The sequence below is a fragment of the Impatiens glandulifera genome, chromosome 2 (genome assembly GCF_907164915.1).
Source record: "Impatiens glandulifera chromosome 2, dImpGla2.1, whole genome shotgun sequence".
NCBI classification, from domain to species: domain Eukaryota; kingdom Viridiplantae; phylum Streptophyta; class Magnoliopsida; order Ericales; family Balsaminaceae; genus Impatiens; species Impatiens glandulifera.
Genome location: NC_061863.1, coordinates 13,534,865 through 13,553,942, shown reverse-complemented (window position 1 = coordinate 13,553,942; position 19,078 = coordinate 13,534,865). Strand labels below are relative to the sequence as shown.

Genomic DNA, 19,078 nt, shown 5'->3' with positions numbered 1-19,078 from the left:
GTGACCTTCGACTCCTTCCTCTTTGTAAAACTCTTGCAAGTTTTTGTGATGTGAATTCTCCACTTCAATTAGTGCGCAAAGTCTTCAGCTTGTGCTCGAAGTTGTTTTCCACGAGCCTCTTGAACTTCTTGAATGCTTCAAAAGCTTCTCATTTTTTTCTAAGCATGTACACCCACATCCAACGACTATAATCATCAACAAGTAGAAGAAAATACTTTTATCGGTGAGTGCTGAAGGGGTGATCGGACTACATAGATCCGCGTGTAGAAGTTGTAGGGGATGCTCGACACGAAAGTTGGCTTGGATAGGAAATGGTAGCCTTGTTTTCTTTGCGATCATGCAACTCTCACACACTTGGTTGGGGTGTGTGATCTTGGGCAGCCCTATAGCCATCTCATTCTCCCCCATCATCTTGAGCGCATAAAAATTTACATGCCCAAGTCTCGTGTGCGATAGTACCCAAGATGGATTTGCTAGCGATGTTAATAGAGAAACAGGTTCCCACGTCTCGAGAGAAATCTTGTATAACCGATTTGGCGATGTCTCCACCATCAACATAACGCCATTTTGGTCAAACATCTTTAGGAGCAAGCTAGCTAAGATGATCATATTGCCTTTTTCTTTCATCTGACCGAGAGTTATAATATTACTTTTCAATTTTAGAATGTAATATACATCGGTCATTATACGTTGATCACCGTTCTTGCATTCGAACGGACCCTTGATCTCGACGAGTGATTCGTCTTTGAACTTCACATTTTTTTTAATCTTCTCATCGAGCTGATTGAACTTCTCTTGATGGCATATCATATGGTTGCTTGCTCATTGTTAATGTATCACACGTCACTGTGATATACTCATCGCCACTTGCGAGGAGGTTCGCCATGACTTCCTCTTCATTGAGAAACACCACCTCTAGTTCCTCCTTAAACAGTTTTTTGTACGAACTCTTCAAGGTTTGTCTCCTCGTCTTTAGGTAAAGCGTTCGTCACTCCCTTAGCGAACATTAATGTTGGCTCCTCGTCATGGAATCTAGTGAGATTTGCCTCCTCGTCGGGCCTTTTGTTAGGGCACTTAGTCGCATAGTGCCCGTACTTTTGACAAGCGTAACAATTCATTATGCTATTGTCTTTGCAGGACTTGGCATCTTCTTGTTGAGGTGAGTTTTCTCCACGATATCTCCATCGACCTTGTCCCCGTCCTTTTCCACGACCTCGATTATCTCCACCATTGCATCTATGACTTGACGATCTAGAAAAAAGTTGGCTTCATTATTTTTCTTCATTCGTGACATTCATTCATCATGCGTGAGCAAGAGGTGTTTCTCCTCCTCTTGATCTCTGTAGCCACGAAGTCTCTCCTTATGGACTTTGAGACGATCGACGATCTCATCGACAATCATATTCTTGAGGTCACCAAATTACTTGATCCCGGTAATGATCTGCTATTTTGTGGTACGTCTCTAAGGAACTTTTACAATCATGGCAAAATGGATGTCAATTTCATGGTGAAATCATCCACTGACTCCCTGTTCTTTATGTGAATCGCCTCGAAGTGTGTCTTCAAGGTTTGCACTTTTTCCTCCTTGACTCTCTCCACTCTATCATGCATCGTCTTTATCATATCTCACTCTTGCTTAGTGGAATCCTTCTCGGCCATGACGTCCTCGGGGAGTGCTTGATAGATGGCAACGAGAGCCATTCTATCATTTCGTTCGTCGATCTCATCGAGCATCACGACTTCACACACTCCTTGTGCTTGTAAGTTCACTCGAATATTTAACGCTCACACCGAGTAGTTACTCTTCGTGAGTAACGGATAGGAGAGCGTCACATTCCATTCTCTTCCGATCTTCATTGTCACTACATCTCTAGTCGATTTTGTCGACGAAACATTCTTCGGATAGACTTTGATACCAAACATTGGTTTCAATTATCGAATCTTCTAAGAACAATGATAAAAAAAGGAAAATAAGTAAAATCTGGGAATAATAATGATATATAGGTTGAAGATGAACTCTTTTAAAGGAGTAAATTAGGTCGGAAACCCTAAACTATTTATTTAGACAAGTCCAAGTCCAATCCCGTTAATAATTAAATAAACCATAATTGCATAAAAAAACAATAAAAACAATAACATTTAAGTTGTCGATAATCCATGCTTTTAGACTCACAAATTTTTGTTTAACTTTTTTTAATATTAGTTTTCACCCTTCATTATTTTCTTTTTACAAATTTCACAAAATATAGGTCGGAATTATATTAAAAAACGAATATAAATATCTTTGGAACTCTTAATTGTAAATTTTTGGAAAAAGAATAACATAAAATAGAGTGTTTCATAAATAAACTCATAACTTTTGCAATAAAAGTGTGCTTCATACCACCAGACCAAACTTTAGATCATTAAAACAACATCAAATAAAAATATAATAATAATAAATATTTATATTAAAAAAAATAATTTTTATCCTAATTTATTTCTGAATATAATATTTATATAATATAAATATAAATACATATTATCTTCCTTTATTTATTTATATATATATATAATAAGATTTTTTATAAAACTTCTTAAGCACTCAATTAAAATATAAAAACATTAGGTATTCTATAACTAAATATAAAATTATTTATCTAAAATAAATTTTTATAATTTTTATTTTCATTATATGATATAATATATTTTATTTATATTAACACAAAAAATAAACAAGTAATAAGAATTAAAATTTTAATTTACTAACATATTTAAATTTGTTTATAAAATTTACATATTAAATATAAAATTTAACTTTTTTAATTAAAATCATTTTATTTTATAATTTTATATTTAAAACATTTTAAATTAATTTATATAACTGTGTTGTTTAGATGAATAAAATATGATATATTAATATTTATAATAAAAACTCATTCAACAAATATGAATATTTTTAGTGTTTTTTTTTTAGAAAATTTTGTTATAGATTATCTTTTTTATTCATGTTATTAAGATATTAATTATCGTATTGTTAATAATAAATTAATAAGATATGGTGTTTAAAAAATAAAAATAAAATATATATATTAAAATTGTAATTTCAACTAAAAATAGTAAAATTGAAAAGATATCAAAAATTCTAATGTTGAAATTAACATTTGAATTTTAGTTCTAATTCTAAAAGAATTTGCATTATTGAATACTAATTTCATTCTTACATACGATATAATTATAATTTAATTATCATTTCAATATTTGAAAAAATTATAATAAACATAATTTTGCATAAATATTATTCATGATTCTAAGGTATGAGTTCAAATCCAACCCTTTAGAATAATTCAACTTCTTAACTCAATGGTAAATGATAAACTAATTAAGACGTTTTGTTTGAAAATAAAATAAAATAAATGAATATATGAATTTGAATTGCAATTCTGACCTAAAAAATGTTTAATTTAAAATTTCATGGATTTGAATTTCATTGGAATTGCAATTAAACACTCAATTACCAAACACACATAGGTATCTTGATTTGAAACTTAATGACTATGTTGAATTATTATTTTGTTGGGTTCTTTTCACCACAATTTTGTCATGGAAAAATAACATATCCACAGAGAAAAATGCATGAACAAGTGACACCAATAGTAGAATTTTGATTGATTGGGTGATTATAAATACACCTGAAGCTGTGTATATCAACCAGGCCAAGCCAGGCCTTAATGTGAGACTTTATATGATTATGAACTAAGTTATTGGACTGTTTTCATTGATTGAATAATATAAAAAATACAACATTTACAATATATGTGCAGGAAATAAAATAGTTTGTATGGGTGGTTCCATCTATAAACATAATCCAACACCACTTTGTCAACTAACTCTATTACTAAAAACATTAAATCAGATCCATCTACACTTACACATGTAGAAAACCATTTACCAATCTCTAAATTTAATAATCAAAACTACAAAATAGATGCAGCTGAAGGTATATCAAACTGAAACTCATAATAAAGCTAATTATATTCAATGACCCCATTTTCAAACACTTTGTAGTAGTATTCTTATATCTAGATTCAAATTAAAAACAATCACTAAAACTGAAGTGTTCCTAAATGGACAATGAAATAGAAAGAAAGAAGTACATCAAGAAAATCAAATCTGGAATTATTGATTATGAAGGAATCTGGCAAACACCCAAAGAAATATCAAACCAAGGAAAACAATAGTAACTTAAATCCTATTGAGTCCAACAATGATATGTAGGCAAATGATTCAACTGATGTCTATTAATCGTTAACAAAATGTCTAAGGCTCGTCCTATGAAAGAATCTTGAATTTTTTATTATGGGCTTTAGTATTTTGATCATAAACGAGTTATACACAAACTGTTAAAAATAGAGCATCTTAACCAAATGTTCCAACATTTTTATGCACTAGTTGTTCTCTACCTCTTTGATTTCTTATTCCGATGATCTGTGTCATTTTCCTTCTCTGGTATTTCCAACTGTCCCTCACATTCTTTCCGCTTTTTAGTCTTCCTAGAATTATTTGAAAAGCTTATATATAATGGTATAACTAAAAAACATAGTTTGTTGTCATCTTAAGTAGTCTCGAGATAAAGACTAACCTATTTGAGTGTGAATGCTCTTTCGAATTTGTATTCAACCGACAGAGATTGCCTGTTTCTTCAGAAGCCAAAGAACCAGAAATGTGGAGCATCTCTTTGTCGAAACTACAAAAGTCATGATAAGATACATCAACAGAAATTCCCAGATAATAAAACTTGATAACAAATTGGATGACAGTCTTTACCTTTTCACTGAGAACCTTACAAACGTCCCAACTTCAATCCTATGGCGCTTATCAGATTTCTTAGCAAAGAATTCCTTATCATGCTTCTGTTAATTACACAATAACATAGCTTAATAAATACATCTTCACAAACCTACAAACAATCCCCATGAACAAATGTACTATACTTACAATTCTGTATCTGAAATCTTTGGAAATGTCCTCCTCTGTTATAACAGCAGATAAGAATCCAAGAACAACTACATGAATGGACTGTTGACTAAGTTTCAACACTTTACCCTCTGTAAACAACAGAATTATATTTACATATCTGTAGAGTTTCATATATAAACAACTAGTAACTAGTTTAATAGAAAACCCACCCACCTAAAAGCATGTTTGGTTTAGGATGAAAAAGTAACAGTTTTGTTCTTAGATTCACACAAAAGTAAGGATGAATGCCAGGAAGGATCTTTGCAACTTGATTATCAGTTTCAATAACATCATAACTCAATAGAACACCATCAAAAGTCTGATTAAATCTGCGAGATAGAGAAACATGAATTTAAGGTCTTTAGTTATGAAACAATGGATTTAATAGGGAAGATTTAACAGTGAAATCGCGAATGAGAAGAACTTACTGGAATAACAAAGAACTAAATTGGCGAAGAATGGCTTTAGATATTTGATTGGCCTTCGATGGATGAATGTAAACCATAAAGTTGCCGTCTGATTCTTTCAATGCTTCTTCCATCATTGAATAATCTCTACAAGTATTTCAATTTTCTCTATGTAAAACCCTAATTTTTTTAAAGATTAAATTAAAAATACAGAGGAAGAGGAAGGTAGAATTAAATTTTGATATTCTTCAACTTTTTTAATACTTAGCATATTTAGAAAAATAAAAAATTTACATTTTAATCGGGAATTGATATTTTTGAAATAAGGTAAAATGGGGTACCCTCGAAAATCGGGTATCGGACAAAAATTAGGAAAAACTAAATTTCCCAAGAATAGGGAATGAAATTACAAATAAAAATATTTAAAATTAAAATCGATTCAAGAATATAATATCAGTTGACATCTAACCAATTCTCAAATTAACCTTGTTTAACGTTTAACTTTTCAAACTAACCTACTTTATTCTTTCATTCCTAAACTAACCTATTTTACTATTCAAACTTAGTTTTTTTTTTAATTTATTTATATTTAAACTTATTATTATATATATATATTTAAATTAATCTTTTTTATTAAAATATTTAAATTTTTTTTATAAATTAGATTATTTATATTTTGATGTATATATTTACATTATTATTTATATTTTGAATTATTATTTTTATAAATATTATAATTTTAATTTTAATATATACATTTACATTTCAATTATTATTTATTATATTATAATAAATATTCACCCTACAATCATCCTAAATAATTAATAAATACTAATATATTTTAATCATAATCATATATAATAATTTATAAAAATAATTACAATCATTCTTTTCCAAATTCTTGACAATTTTACTCAAAATAATCTTTGACTACTTTCCGTATAACCTTTTTAGCTACACCTCTCACAAATTATAATGTGATTATTCATGTATAACATTATTGGTCACACCTCCCACAAATTATAATCTTTCGTGAGTTATCTATCTCAATTCGAATACACTGACTTTGACTTCGTTAGTTTTTCTCTTTCTCAAAATTTCATTAAAAATAAAATTATCATAGTTCTCTCAATTGAGAACGTCCAATATTGATTTTCTTGAACATATCTGAAATCGTTAACACTATATTTTATGTTATGTTTGTTCGTTGATAAATATTTTTTACTTATGTTTTTATTATTGTTTCTCATTTGCTTAGTCTTGTTATTTTTCAATTTATTTGGTGACACTTTGAACGATCGTGCTTTTTTTATAATGTTTTTGTCATTATATTTAAACCATTCTCGTTTATATAATATTTTTTAAAATAAAAACTTATATAAAATATATATTAAAATATAAATAATCAATTTATAAAAAATAATAATTTAAAATATTAATTTAAATATAAATAATCAAATTTATAAAAAAAATAATAATGTAAATATTTTAATAAAAATAATAATTTAAATATATATATATATATATATATATTAATAAGTTTAAATATAAAAAATTAAAAAAATTAAAAAAATAAAAAAAACTGAGTTTGAATAGTAAAGTAGGTTAATTTGGAAATAAATGAACAAAATATATTAGTTTGAAAAGTTCAACTTCAAACAACAAGGTTAGTTTGATAGTTTGGGAATTGATTCCGTTAACATTCTTAGAAGTAGAGTTTCTTGGAAGTAGAGTGAGAAGCTTTGATATTTTTGGTGTATAATTTGAGATGGAGTTATTAATTAGTGCATAAAAATTATGATGCATCTTAAAGTGAAACTAAATTTAAAATCATTAATTAGTTATTCTAATAAAAATAAGAAATAAAATATGAAAATAATATATATATATATATATTATTGTTTAGGACATGTGTTAGACACTTATTTCCACAAAATATAAAAAAATATATATATTTCTTCCTCTTAAAAAAGTGAATTTTTATTTATATAATGATAAAATAATTTTTTAAAATAAAAGTGGGTAGGATATGAGTTAAGAGATCGAATTATTAAGATTAAATAAAATGACTTTTTATTATAGAAATTATTAGTATTTTTTTTTTAAATTTATACAAATTTTTTTTGGTCAATGTTAATATGTATGAATATCTTTACTAACAAGTTAATTTTTTTAATTAAATATAATTTTTATTTTTAAAATCTATATATATATATATATAATGATGTTTAATTGTTAAAATGTCCGGATTATCGGGTTGAGGGCTATGATTAATTTGGATATAGATGTAAATGTAAATGAATACTTAAGTCGGATTGTGGGTTGACCAGTCCATAAACTTAAAATAGTTAAAAATAAAATTAAAAATATTATATGAATGTTTCGAACTTGTAACCTAACAAAAACAAGTACAACACTTTAACCAACTAGGCTAATAATATTTTATAATTTAAATTCAACACCAAATTTAATGAACACGAGACATTTTAACCATATAAGTTCAACTTTTTAACTAACTAATATATATATATATATATATTTAATGATTGTCGGGTCTAGAGCTGTGGTTAATTTGGATATATGTGAAAGTAATGAATATTAGGTCGGATTGTGAGTTGACCCGTTCATAAACTTAAAACGGTTAAAAATAAAATTGAAAATACTATATGTATGTTTCGAACTTGCAATTTAACAAAACAAGTACAACACTTTAACCGTTAAAATGTGATTGAGATATGGTTTGTCGATGGATAATAGGCCAGTATAATTGAAAGTGATTAAAAAAATATAAATCATATATTTGATTGACCAAAGTCTAAGGTCACGATGTTAAATATTAAAAAATATTAATCAAATATTTAATTGATCAGAGTAAAAGTATAAGGTCACGAGATGAGTGGTTCATTTGAAAAAAATGTGTGAGAAAATATTTTATTTTACATTGAATTTGTTTTATTTTAATATATTATTTGTGATTTATTAAGAATTTTAAACATGTAATACATAATACTATTATTATTTTATTAAATTTATTTTATTTATATTTTTATCCAATGCATCGCGCGCACAAGAATCTTCTTAATTTAAATAATTTTTACTATTTTAAAATTTTTTAAACTTATTTTATTAATTTTAATTTAAACTTTATTATTTAATAATATTTTTTTCAAAAATAATATATTTACTCTTAAAATAAAAAATAATATTAATTTTCTTTATTTAACAATAATAAAATAAAATTTTCTTTAAAATAAATGTAAAATTCTATTAGTATTATAAATTAACTTCTTCATCCGTTTCTGAGCCTTCTCCATGCTCTCCCGAGCCAAGTCTAACATCTCTTGCTTAAGCTTGGCGAAGCGGTATGAAGCAGGACAATCACCCCCACAAATATTCATCAATTATTTAAAATATTAAAATATATCAAAAGTATAATCAGATTAATTATTTTATTTGAATATATATCATTATCTCTTATTTTTTTATTATTTAATTCTCTATATAAAAAAGGAGAAAAAACATATACTTAGCTCATTAATATTATTCATAATTGTTCTGTTACCCAAACTTTTTTTCAAACACACTAACTCCAAGATTCTGAGTTTATTCTAATGAATTTGAAAAGGTTTCTTGGTGTAAATTAAAAACAAATATCACATAATCAGTAGAAACAGATCATAACTCATACAACTTGATAAAATGTGTTTAAATAACTCATACAACTTAATAAAATGTGTTTAAACTATTACAAAAGTACATTCATCACAACAATCAATACACATTACACCATATTATTAACCAACTCCAACAAAATCTATAAATTACATGCCCATAAATAACGAACCCGATGAACACCCTTATTCCCCGATTCATCTTATGTCTCAATTTCGAGTAATGAACCTACTACTAACCTATTCTTTGCATTGCTTATACTCTTACTGGTTTCTGAAGAACAGCCGACAAATAAATCTCCGGTTTACCCAAACCATTAATCTTCTCCCCCACAACCCACTTCAATTTATTATACCCAAATCGCTCAATCAACCTCGTTAATCCTCTCTTATTATCTTCATTCGCGCAATAAAAGTTATCCAACCAAAACAATCCTCCAACTCTTAAAACCCGATCCAAATCAAACATAAGAAACTCCATCTTCTCCGGCCTTCCTCCAACATCCAAACCACTTCCAACATGAACCAAATCAAATACATTATCATAAAATGGAAACCTATGATCCAAACTCAAGTAAAGAGGGAACAGTCCTCTAGCTGCAATGAATTCGTTGAAAGGGGCGTCGATATTGAGAGTTGAAGTCACGACAGTTACGTTTTTCTCAGCCATTCTTGCAGCGAAAGTACCCGATCCTCCGCCTAGATCGAGACCAGTTCTGATCCCTCCGTTTTTTAGAGATAAAACATCTTCGATTGGGAAATCATTCTTGCCCCTAGGTTTAATATATCTCTGATTTTCAATCCCGTTTGATAAATCGAAACAGCCAACACAATCTTTACTCAATTTCTTGATGTTAACACATTCAAGATTCTTGCAGCCTAGGCCACTCCAGCTAAGTGATTTATCACTAACGTTTTTCCAAAAGGATATAGGAAGGGGGTGAAGATCCTATAAGTATTTAATTAGTTAGTCAAATAAATCAAATAGAATGAATGTTAAGATTTATATAAATTTCTTCAAGAACATGTTCAAGTAATTCAACCCTTTGAAAATGTCAACAACATATGCATTCTCCATAAGACATTCCTACATTATCCAAATTCATACAAGGTAGAAGACATTTCAAAAATCACTCAAATAACCTCTGGGTTTTTTCAGATTTGAAATTTTTTGGTGGAAAATATTGAACTTTTTACTAATCTAAAACAATGACAGGGTTAATTCTTGAAGGAGGTAATCTAGGGTGATAAATTGATCAACATAATCAATGGATGGAAGATATTGTATCTATCAATTAAGCTTCCACATATGATCTAAACATGAATAAACTTTTCAAGAACAATCAAATTGATTAACATAAAGATATCTAAAAACCAACCTTAGGTATAGATTTGGCAAAGCATCTCCTTCTTGGCAAAGGTTCGCATCCTTTCAAAATCAGTTTCTGGGCAAGGCTCCAATCGTCAGGACATAGACCATTAACTTTGTAATTCATGAAATTGGAGAGAAAATCCATGGATTTCTGACAAGAATGGCCAACAGATGCCACCATTTCAGTAATCCCAGTTCTTGAATCTTTCCCTAGAGGAAGAGTATATCGGTTAAGGAAAAGCTTGAGTTCATTGGGTATATTGGGTTCGGAAAGATCAACAGTTTCGTATCCGATTAGATCTTTCTCAATCTGGGCAAGCTGTTTCTGGGAAGAATCGATCTCTCTTAGGATTAAGGAAACTTGTTCAGATATGATGGTGATGTTCTTGTGAGATTGGTAATGTGTGGGGTTTTGGTCTTTTGGAGAAGATGTGAATGCGTATAAAGCAAATAGATTTGTGGTAAGAACAGAGAAGAGCATCATAAGGTTTAAAGCTGAAGAACAGAGAGTTGCCCTCTTGAATCTGGCTGTTCCATCTCCTATTTTGAGTGAAACTGAACCCATTTCTTCTTCTCTGGCGAGTTCTTACAGATTTGATGGATCGGGATGGTAGAAGAGAGATTGATGAGAAATAAATCTTCTGAATTTGTTCAAATTACGGGATCTGTGATTTCTGAAATTATTGGATCAGTGAAAACCGCTTATACTCAAGAGTCAAGACTTTGAGACTTCACAGTGATGTAGTAGCTTCACAGTAAGGGATTATGTCGGTTTCACAAGGTCTTGTTTGTTTTAGCATATTTTCATTTGCACTAAGGTTTAGCAAGAAAAAAAACAAAACTTTAGAGTTTAAATACACTAAACAAGTTAGTTTTATCATTAATTAGAGATGGTTGGGTTTGGTTTTTCTAAAAATACAACAATGATCATATCATATTACTATATTTAAATCATATTATTTAATTTAAATATATCTAAAAATAACTATTATTTTATCATTATATATTACTATATTTAAATTTATTTATTTATCAAAAACACTGACACTCAACAATTTTTAATCTTAAATGTATTAATACATGATTATAAAATATTTTAAAAATAAAATAAATAATATTTTTATATTTTAATTAATAAATTAAATAATATAATTAAATTTATATATATTTCTAATTGATTTGTTATGTTACTAAAGTTATTAGTAAACAAAATAAAAAGAAAAAAATATATATTATAATTTTTAAATTTGAGGTGTTTTCTCTAAATAATTAAAATATTGAGAAAATAAATACTCCAAAATAATTAGATATCTAATAGGTCAATCGACACATTTAGAACATTTTTTATTTGTTTATTTTATCTGAATCTAATTTTATATTCAAATGTGTTTAAAATAAATTTAATCAAGATCACTGTTTAAAAATATATATTAAGTTTATAAAACCGATTCTTTTTTTATAAATGATTCAAAATGAGGTAATTATCTATTTTGAAAAGTAATATTTTCATTAAAATAATAATTTTACAAAATTTAAAAAGTATAAAGTATTTTTTATCTAATAGACATCATATAAGAAGTAATTAGGGGTGTAAACGAATCTAGTTGAGCCGAGTATCATACTACTCAAACTCGGATTCGTTAACATTTTGAGCTACTCGAATTTGAACTCGAAAATTTAAAAATTATTTTTTATTAATTAAAATTACATATTTAGTCAGAATTGATTTTTTTTTCCCTCAAAATATGGAAGATATGAGAATTTGTAATGTGGATTTGCTTATTTAATTGTAGGAGAGAAAAGATTTGATTGAGAGGAGATTGTTAGTTTGAGGGGAGATGCTTATATAGAAAGAGGAAGATGTTTAGTGTTTCTATTTTATAATATTATATGATATTTATAAATCGAGATATAAATATAAAATTCGAGTCAAGCTTTGACCAAGCTTTTGACCGAATTACTGAAAATCAACTTGACTCGTATACAACTTAGGTGTAACATTAATAATCAAAAACTATAAGTGTTACATTTTCCTAAATGATAAGTTAGTATTAGTAAATTAATAAGTTTTTTTTTTATTGATTAGAGTTTATTAAGTAGTTAGCCTAAACTCCTTTTAAATTAATGTTATAAGAGTGAAAATTGAATATTAATAAGACATTATTAAATACTAGAAAGATTTTTGTGCGATGTAAACGGATAAAAATATAAATAAAATAAAATAAATAAAATAAATTTAATAAGAAAATAATAATAATATGTATTCAATGTTTAAAATTCTTAATAAATCACGAATAATATATTACAATAAAAAATAGAACGTTCTCATTCCATATTTTATTCACTTTGTTAAAACAATTTATCTTATAACATATTTCATCACATATTTTGTCTGAATGAACTTCTCGTCTCGTGACCATATACTTTCACTTTGGTCAATCAAATATTTGATTCATATTTTTTTAATATTTACCATCGTGATCTCACACTTTGATCAAACAAATATTTGATTCATATTTTTTAAACCACTTTCAATTGATACCGACCTATTATCCCTCGGCAAACCACATCCCAATCACACTTGGTTAAAGCGTTGTACTTGTTTTATTATGTTGCAAGTTCGAAACATACATATAGTATTTTTAATTTTATTTTTAACCGCTTTAAGTTTATGGGCGGGTCAACCCACAATCCGACCAAATTATCCATTTACTCTCACATATATATCCAAATTAACCACAACTCTCGACCTGACAATCTGGACACTTTAAAAATTAAGCATCATTATATATCCCTACGGGATATTTATTAATTTGATATAGTCACTAAATTTTATTATTTTCATTTAGGCTTTAAAGTATTTTTATTAATCATCCCTGTTTCTTTACCGATAAATTGTGTCAATTATCTTTTTATCCACCGAGACATTTTCTCGATAAATACATAAACAATAGTCATGGCCCGATCTGAGTCAGTAGGGTGTAATAATAAACCAGGTTACTTTAGAAAAAAAATCATAATTTATAAAATAGTTTCAATTTAATATATATATATATATATATATATATATATATAATCCCCTCTTCTAGTCTACGACATTAAGAGATGAATACTAACCATATGTTTTTGAGTTCGAGCCCGTAAGACGGAAAATTCTGTAATGGTTAAGTGTGTTTGCGAGCTACATACTTAATCCGTTTTCTCATTTTATACTTCGTCCATAGAGAGTCTCAATCAAAATTGATAAAAGTAATTAGGAATTGATTTAGTCAATTATCTATTAATTTAATATTTCACAATCAAGAAAACACTATCAAGAATTTCATTCAAATAAATTCTTTATCTATATCCATACGCTCTTTATTTTAAACTTGGTATCGAGCTATAAAGGAAAGACTCTCAATTTCAACTAAATCAATGAAAGTCAATTATCAAATGCTTCCAAGTATTCGATTAGATAAAAATAATTTTACATAATGGTGATCTCATGTCTTACTAGTCTTGGAGAGCTATGATTTCTTGGATCTCATAGAAGGAACTCTAAAAGCCCCTCCCAAATTTGTCAACCCGAATTAAACCAACATCACATCAGTATAAAACTAGATCATCAATCCTGATTACAAATTATGACGAGTTAAAGATCAGAGAGCACCCGCTTGACTCTTCTCTACCCTCTCGGACCAGATTCGACAACAGTGTTCGAGATGTACCTCTTCACAAGAGCTCTATATGGATTTACAAAATACGTATGCCACATAATCCAAAAGCAGACTTCTACAATTACGTAATCAAACTTCAGAATGTTCATAAGGGCTCTCGTCCGCTGCACAAATTTATCCAATAACTCAAAAACATAGCTGATTCTTTAATGGTCGCTGGATAAGATTTATCAGGTCAAGATCTTCAGCTACATCTCTTAAATGGACTTTCTGAGGAATATGAAACAATGATATGCACTCTCAACTCAATTAAAGATATATCGTTCGACGAAATGATCACCATACTACTTAATTATGAAAATCGGCTAAATTTCAAGTTGAAAAACTCATCAATGTCTTCTCCTTCTCCTTTAGTGAATATAGCCTCTCGTGACAATAATTGTCCATTGTGTACTTATTGTAACAAAGTTGTCCACCGATTGGAAAATTGTTTTTACAACCCACCGTGCCTAATTTGTAATGTGCAAGGTCACACTGCACTCGAATGCTCCCGTTTTACATTTTCACCAAATCATACCACTTTTCTAGCAACACCATCTAACATTGCTAATCCAACTTGGTATCCTGATTCTTGCGCTACCGATCATATGACATCTAATCTTAATAACTTACAAGTCAATGCTCCTTATACATGTATAGAAACAATTAAAGTTGGTAATGGTACACCTTTAAATATTTACAATATTGGAACTACCAAAATCATGAGCTCTCAACGCACTTTATATCTACATAATATATTAAATGCACCAGAAATAACTAAAAATCTAACTAGTGTTGCGAGATTTTTAGCTGATAACAATGTATTTTTCGAATTTTATCCAAATATTTGTCTTGTTAAGGACCGGGACACGAAGACAGTGTTTCTTAAGGGATTACTTAAAGACGGACTTTATTGCCTTGAACCTACTGAAAGTTCTTTCTCAAATAATTCAGAAAAACAAGCGTTCGTTGGTATCCGATCTCCATCTCGTATATGACACTCACGACTATGACATCCTTCTATCGCTACTAAGTCGTTGGTTATATCACATTTTAATCTACCACTTTTGGGTAGTACTACTATTCCATTTTGTAAATCATATCAATTTGGAAAAGCGCACAAACTACATTTTTCACCTTCTAAGTCTATACCACATGCTCCTTTAGACTTAATTCACTCAGATGTTTGAGGACATTCTCCTCATTTTTTGTCTAATGGTTGTCGTTATTTTGTATATTTGTGGATGATCTTAGTCGTTTTACATGGATATATCCTTTAAAGAAAAAATCAGTCGTTTTAGATACATTTATCAACTTTCTTCGTCTTGTTGAAAACATTTTCAGCCGCAAAATAAAAATGTTACAAACAAACTAGGGTGGTGAATATAGAAATTTCAAATTATTAACAAATCATAATGGTATTCTGCATCGTTTATCTTATCCACATACAAGTGAGCAAAATGGTATTGTTGAACGAAAATTCATCACATAATAGAAACTGGTATAACATTATTATCTCATTCATCTATGCCACTATATTATTGGAGTGAAGCATTTGAAATATCTACATATATCATAAATCGTCTTCCAACTCCAACTCTACATCAATGATCACCGTTCGAGATTTTATTCAACTCTCAACCTGATTATTCTTTTTTGAAGACTTTTGGGTGTTCTTGTTATTCACTAACACAACCATACAATCAATATAAACTCAATTTTCGTATTATACATTGTTGTTTTCTTGGTTACAGTGCATCTCACAAAGGTTATAAGTGTCTTCACATTCTATCTGAATGCATTTTTATCTCTCGACATGCTACATTTGACGAGCTCACTTTTCCATTTAAAAATAATGACTTCGTACAATTGGCTCCACCGTCTAATGATGTTGAACTATCCATTCCAACAACCATACTACATGTATCACCTAATAACAATTTGTCTTCTTCACAATCTCCCTCTATTATTTCAACCACACCCGAGAATGCTACTAATCCAATAGTTTTTACTCCATTAGATATTACATGTACTATCTCACCTCCATAACAAACTAATATAACAATTTTCGTGCCTACATATTCTAATCATCATATGATCACTTGAAATAAATCATGTTCTATGCAATCATTTGTTCTCATTTCTACTACTTCTATTACCACACCTACATGTTTTACGAATGCTAATAAGGATCCGCAATGGCAACTTGCAATGACAAACAAATATAATGCTCTTATTCAAAATAAAATTTGGTCTTTAATCCCTCATACATCGTCACACAATATTGTTGGTTGTAAATGGATTTTCAAACTCAAACACTCATATGAGACAATTGATCGTTACATAACTCGTCTCGTGGAAAAATGTTTTCATCAACAACAAGGCATTGATTACAAGAGACTTTCAACCTAGTTGCCAAACCTACAACTATTCACATTATTTTAACTTTGGCTATCTCTTATCAATAGTTTATACATCAACTCGATATCAGTAATACATTTCTTCACGGATCCTTAAACGAACAAGTCTACATGTCTCAACCACCTGATTTTTTATATTTTCCTAATCATATATGCAAATTTAATAAAGTAATATATGGTATCAAATAGGCTCCTCAGACTTGGTACTCCACTCTTCGCAGTGCTCTAGTATCAATTGGTTTTACTCAATCCAAATCTGACACATCCTTATTTTTATGTCATACATCAACTACATCTACCTATTTTCTGGTATACGTGGATGATATTATTATTACGAGAAACTCTCAATCTTTTATTAAAGAAGTAATTCTTCGTTTAAACAATTTATTTAGATTTAAGCCAAATACATTATTTTCTTGGAATGGAAGCGACACGCTCCAAATATGGCATGTTTCTTTGTCAATCCAAATATGTGGATAAAATTTTAACTCGTGCTAATATGCTTCAATCTAAACCACTAGATACTTCTATCTCTTCGGGCTCTTCTCTCTCCAAATATGATGGAGACCCTTTAGAAGATCCTTTCCAATATTGAAGCATAGTAGGAGCCCTTCAATATCTCACTTTAACTCGTCTTAAGTTAGTTTTCACTGTTCATCGAGCATGTCAATACATGCAATCTCCGACAACCTCTCATTGTACATAAATAAAACGCATTCTACGATATCTCAAACACACTCCTCGTCATGGAATCTTTATACTCTCAACGTCACAACTTACTCTTACCACTTATTTTGATGTTGACTGGGCAGGATGTCCTGATGACCGCAGATCTACAACTATCTACTGTACTTTTCTTGGCGATAATCTAATTTCTTGGAACACTAAGAAATAACAAGTTGTTGCTCGTTCGAGTACTGAATCTGAATATCATGCTCTTGCACATGCAACTATTGACCTATATTGAATTCAATCTTTATTAAGTGAACTTCGTGTCTCGCTATCTTCAGCTCCAATATTATGGTGTGACAATATTGGTGCTGCATTTTTTATCAGCAAATTCAGTATTTTATGCTCGCATAAAATATATTTAGATTGATTTTCATTTCGTTAGAGAAAAAATTTGCGGTAAACAACTACTAATATAACACATCTCTATAGAAGATCAAGTTACTGATATTCTTACTAAAAGACTTACCTCTCATAGGTTTGCTCTTTTACGTGAAAAACTCAGGAGTGTCTCATCATCTCGTTGGAAGGGGGTGATAAAAGTAATTAGGAATTAATTTAGTCAATTATCTATTAATTAGTTTTTGCTATTATTTAGTTATTAGTTAGTTATTAACAATTTAATTAATTATTAAAATTAAGGAATATAAAGTTAATATGCCCCTATTTTCAACCATTACAGCTGCTTCAACCAGCTTTTCGATGCTTTAACTTTACTAAGTTTACGAAAAGATGGGGCTGATCACTACAACAAAACATACTTTCAGCGACCCTTATATGCCAACCCATATTAAGCGTGAGTAAAAATTTAAAAAAAAAAACTTTTGCCAACCTTTATATCTATACCACCACCTTTATTTTTTTTATATACCAACTTTTTAATTTTGTTAAAACCTTATAATTTAAATATTCTAAATTTTAATAATTTTTATGTTTTATTTTTAAACTTTGTAAATATTTTATTATAATTTTTTAATTTTTTTAAAATTAAATTTGACTTAAAATTTTGTTAACATTAAAATTTAATTTATATTTTTTATATAACATAATTTTTAAACTTTGTATAGTATTATAAATATATGTCTTTTATTTAATTATTATTTAAATTTAATTAAAAGTAAAATATGATAGAGTTCAGTAGTTCCTGAAGTGTTAATATGACATTTATCCCACATTGGAGAAAAAGAAGAAGTTTTTGGTATATAAAATATGAGAGAGTTCATTAGTTTCTGAAGTGTTTTTAAGGTTATAATGTGCTCACCTTAAGGGTTTAGGGTTATGTTCATCAGGTACTTGAGAGATGAAGGGCAAATGTGACAATAGTAGAGATAAAAAAATAACATCTAAAATGAAAATAGAAAAAAACAAATTTTAAAAAAATAGTTTAAAAATAAAATAGACTTTTAGCGACGTTTTTTAATTTTGCCAACGCTTAAATAAGCGTTGTTAAAACTTTCGCCTTTCGGCAACGCTTATACCGACGCTTAAATAAGCGTGGTAAAAACTTGCGCCCACCCTGCTTCTGGCGACGCAAGAATAAGTGTCGGTAATGTTTTTAGCGACGCTTTTAAAGGTTGGCAGAAGTCTTTTTAAGCGTCGCCGAAAGTCATTTTTGTTGTAGTGGATGTGCACAGCCCAACAGCAGACCAACGTGAGATATATAAGTAAGTAATTAGAACCTACTTCAATATTTATTGTCAAATTATTAACTTGTTGAGAGTAAGATCTCACTTCTAATAAATACTATTTAAAAAGATAAAAAAAAGGATAAAACTCATAACAA

General features: G+C 28.8%; 2 protein-coding genes across 2 annotated transcripts; both read right to left on the bottom strand.

Annotated features, from left to right (window-relative positions):
* Positions 1-3,751: 3,751 nt before the first annotated feature.
* On the bottom strand, positions 3,752-5,584 carry LOC124927548. The gene is made up of 6 exons (XM_047467987.1): positions 5,427-5,584; positions 5,173-5,327; positions 4,978-5,087; positions 4,807-4,892; positions 4,622-4,726; positions 3,752-4,532 (listed from the first exon to the last, which is right to left on the bottom strand). Exons 1-6 carry the CDS (start codon positions 5,540-5,542, stop codon positions 4,439-4,441), a joined length of 666 nt encoding a protein of 221 aa, XP_047323943.1. The 5' UTR covers positions 5,543-5,584; the 3' UTR covers positions 3,752-4,438.
* Positions 5,585-9,114: 3,530 nt separating this feature from the next.
* LOC124927006 (probable methyltransferase At1g29790) lies at positions 9,115-11,164 on the bottom strand. The gene is made up of 2 exons (XM_047467341.1): positions 10,456-11,164; positions 9,115-10,025 (listed from the first exon to the last, which is right to left on the bottom strand). Exons 1-2 carry the CDS (start codon positions 11,011-11,013, stop codon positions 9,333-9,335), a joined length of 1,251 nt encoding a protein of 416 aa, XP_047323297.1. The 5' UTR covers positions 11,014-11,164; the 3' UTR covers positions 9,115-9,332.
* Between the last annotated feature and the right edge of the window lie 7,914 nt (positions 11,165-19,078).

Coding starts and splice junctions, on each gene's coding strand:
- LOC124927548 (XM_047467987.1), bottom strand. CDS start 5,542: ATGATGGAAGAAGCATTGAAAGAATCAGACGGCAACTTTATGGTTTAC. Junction 4,893..4,977: donor AAGATTTCAGATACAGAATT/GTAAGTATAGTA, acceptor TGTAATTAACAG/AAGCATGATAAGGAATTCTT. Junction 4,727..4,806: donor GTAAGGTTCTCAGTGAAAAG/GTAAAGACTGTC, acceptor TGACTTTTGTAG/TTTCGACAAAGAGATGCTCC.
- LOC124927006 (XM_047467341.1), bottom strand. CDS start 11,013: ATGGGTTCAGTTTCACTCAAAATAGGAGATGGAACAGCCAGATTCAAG. Junction 10,026..10,455: donor TTGCCAAATCTATACCTAAG/GTTGGTTTTTAG, acceptor AAATACTTATAG/GATCTTCACCCCCTTCCTAT.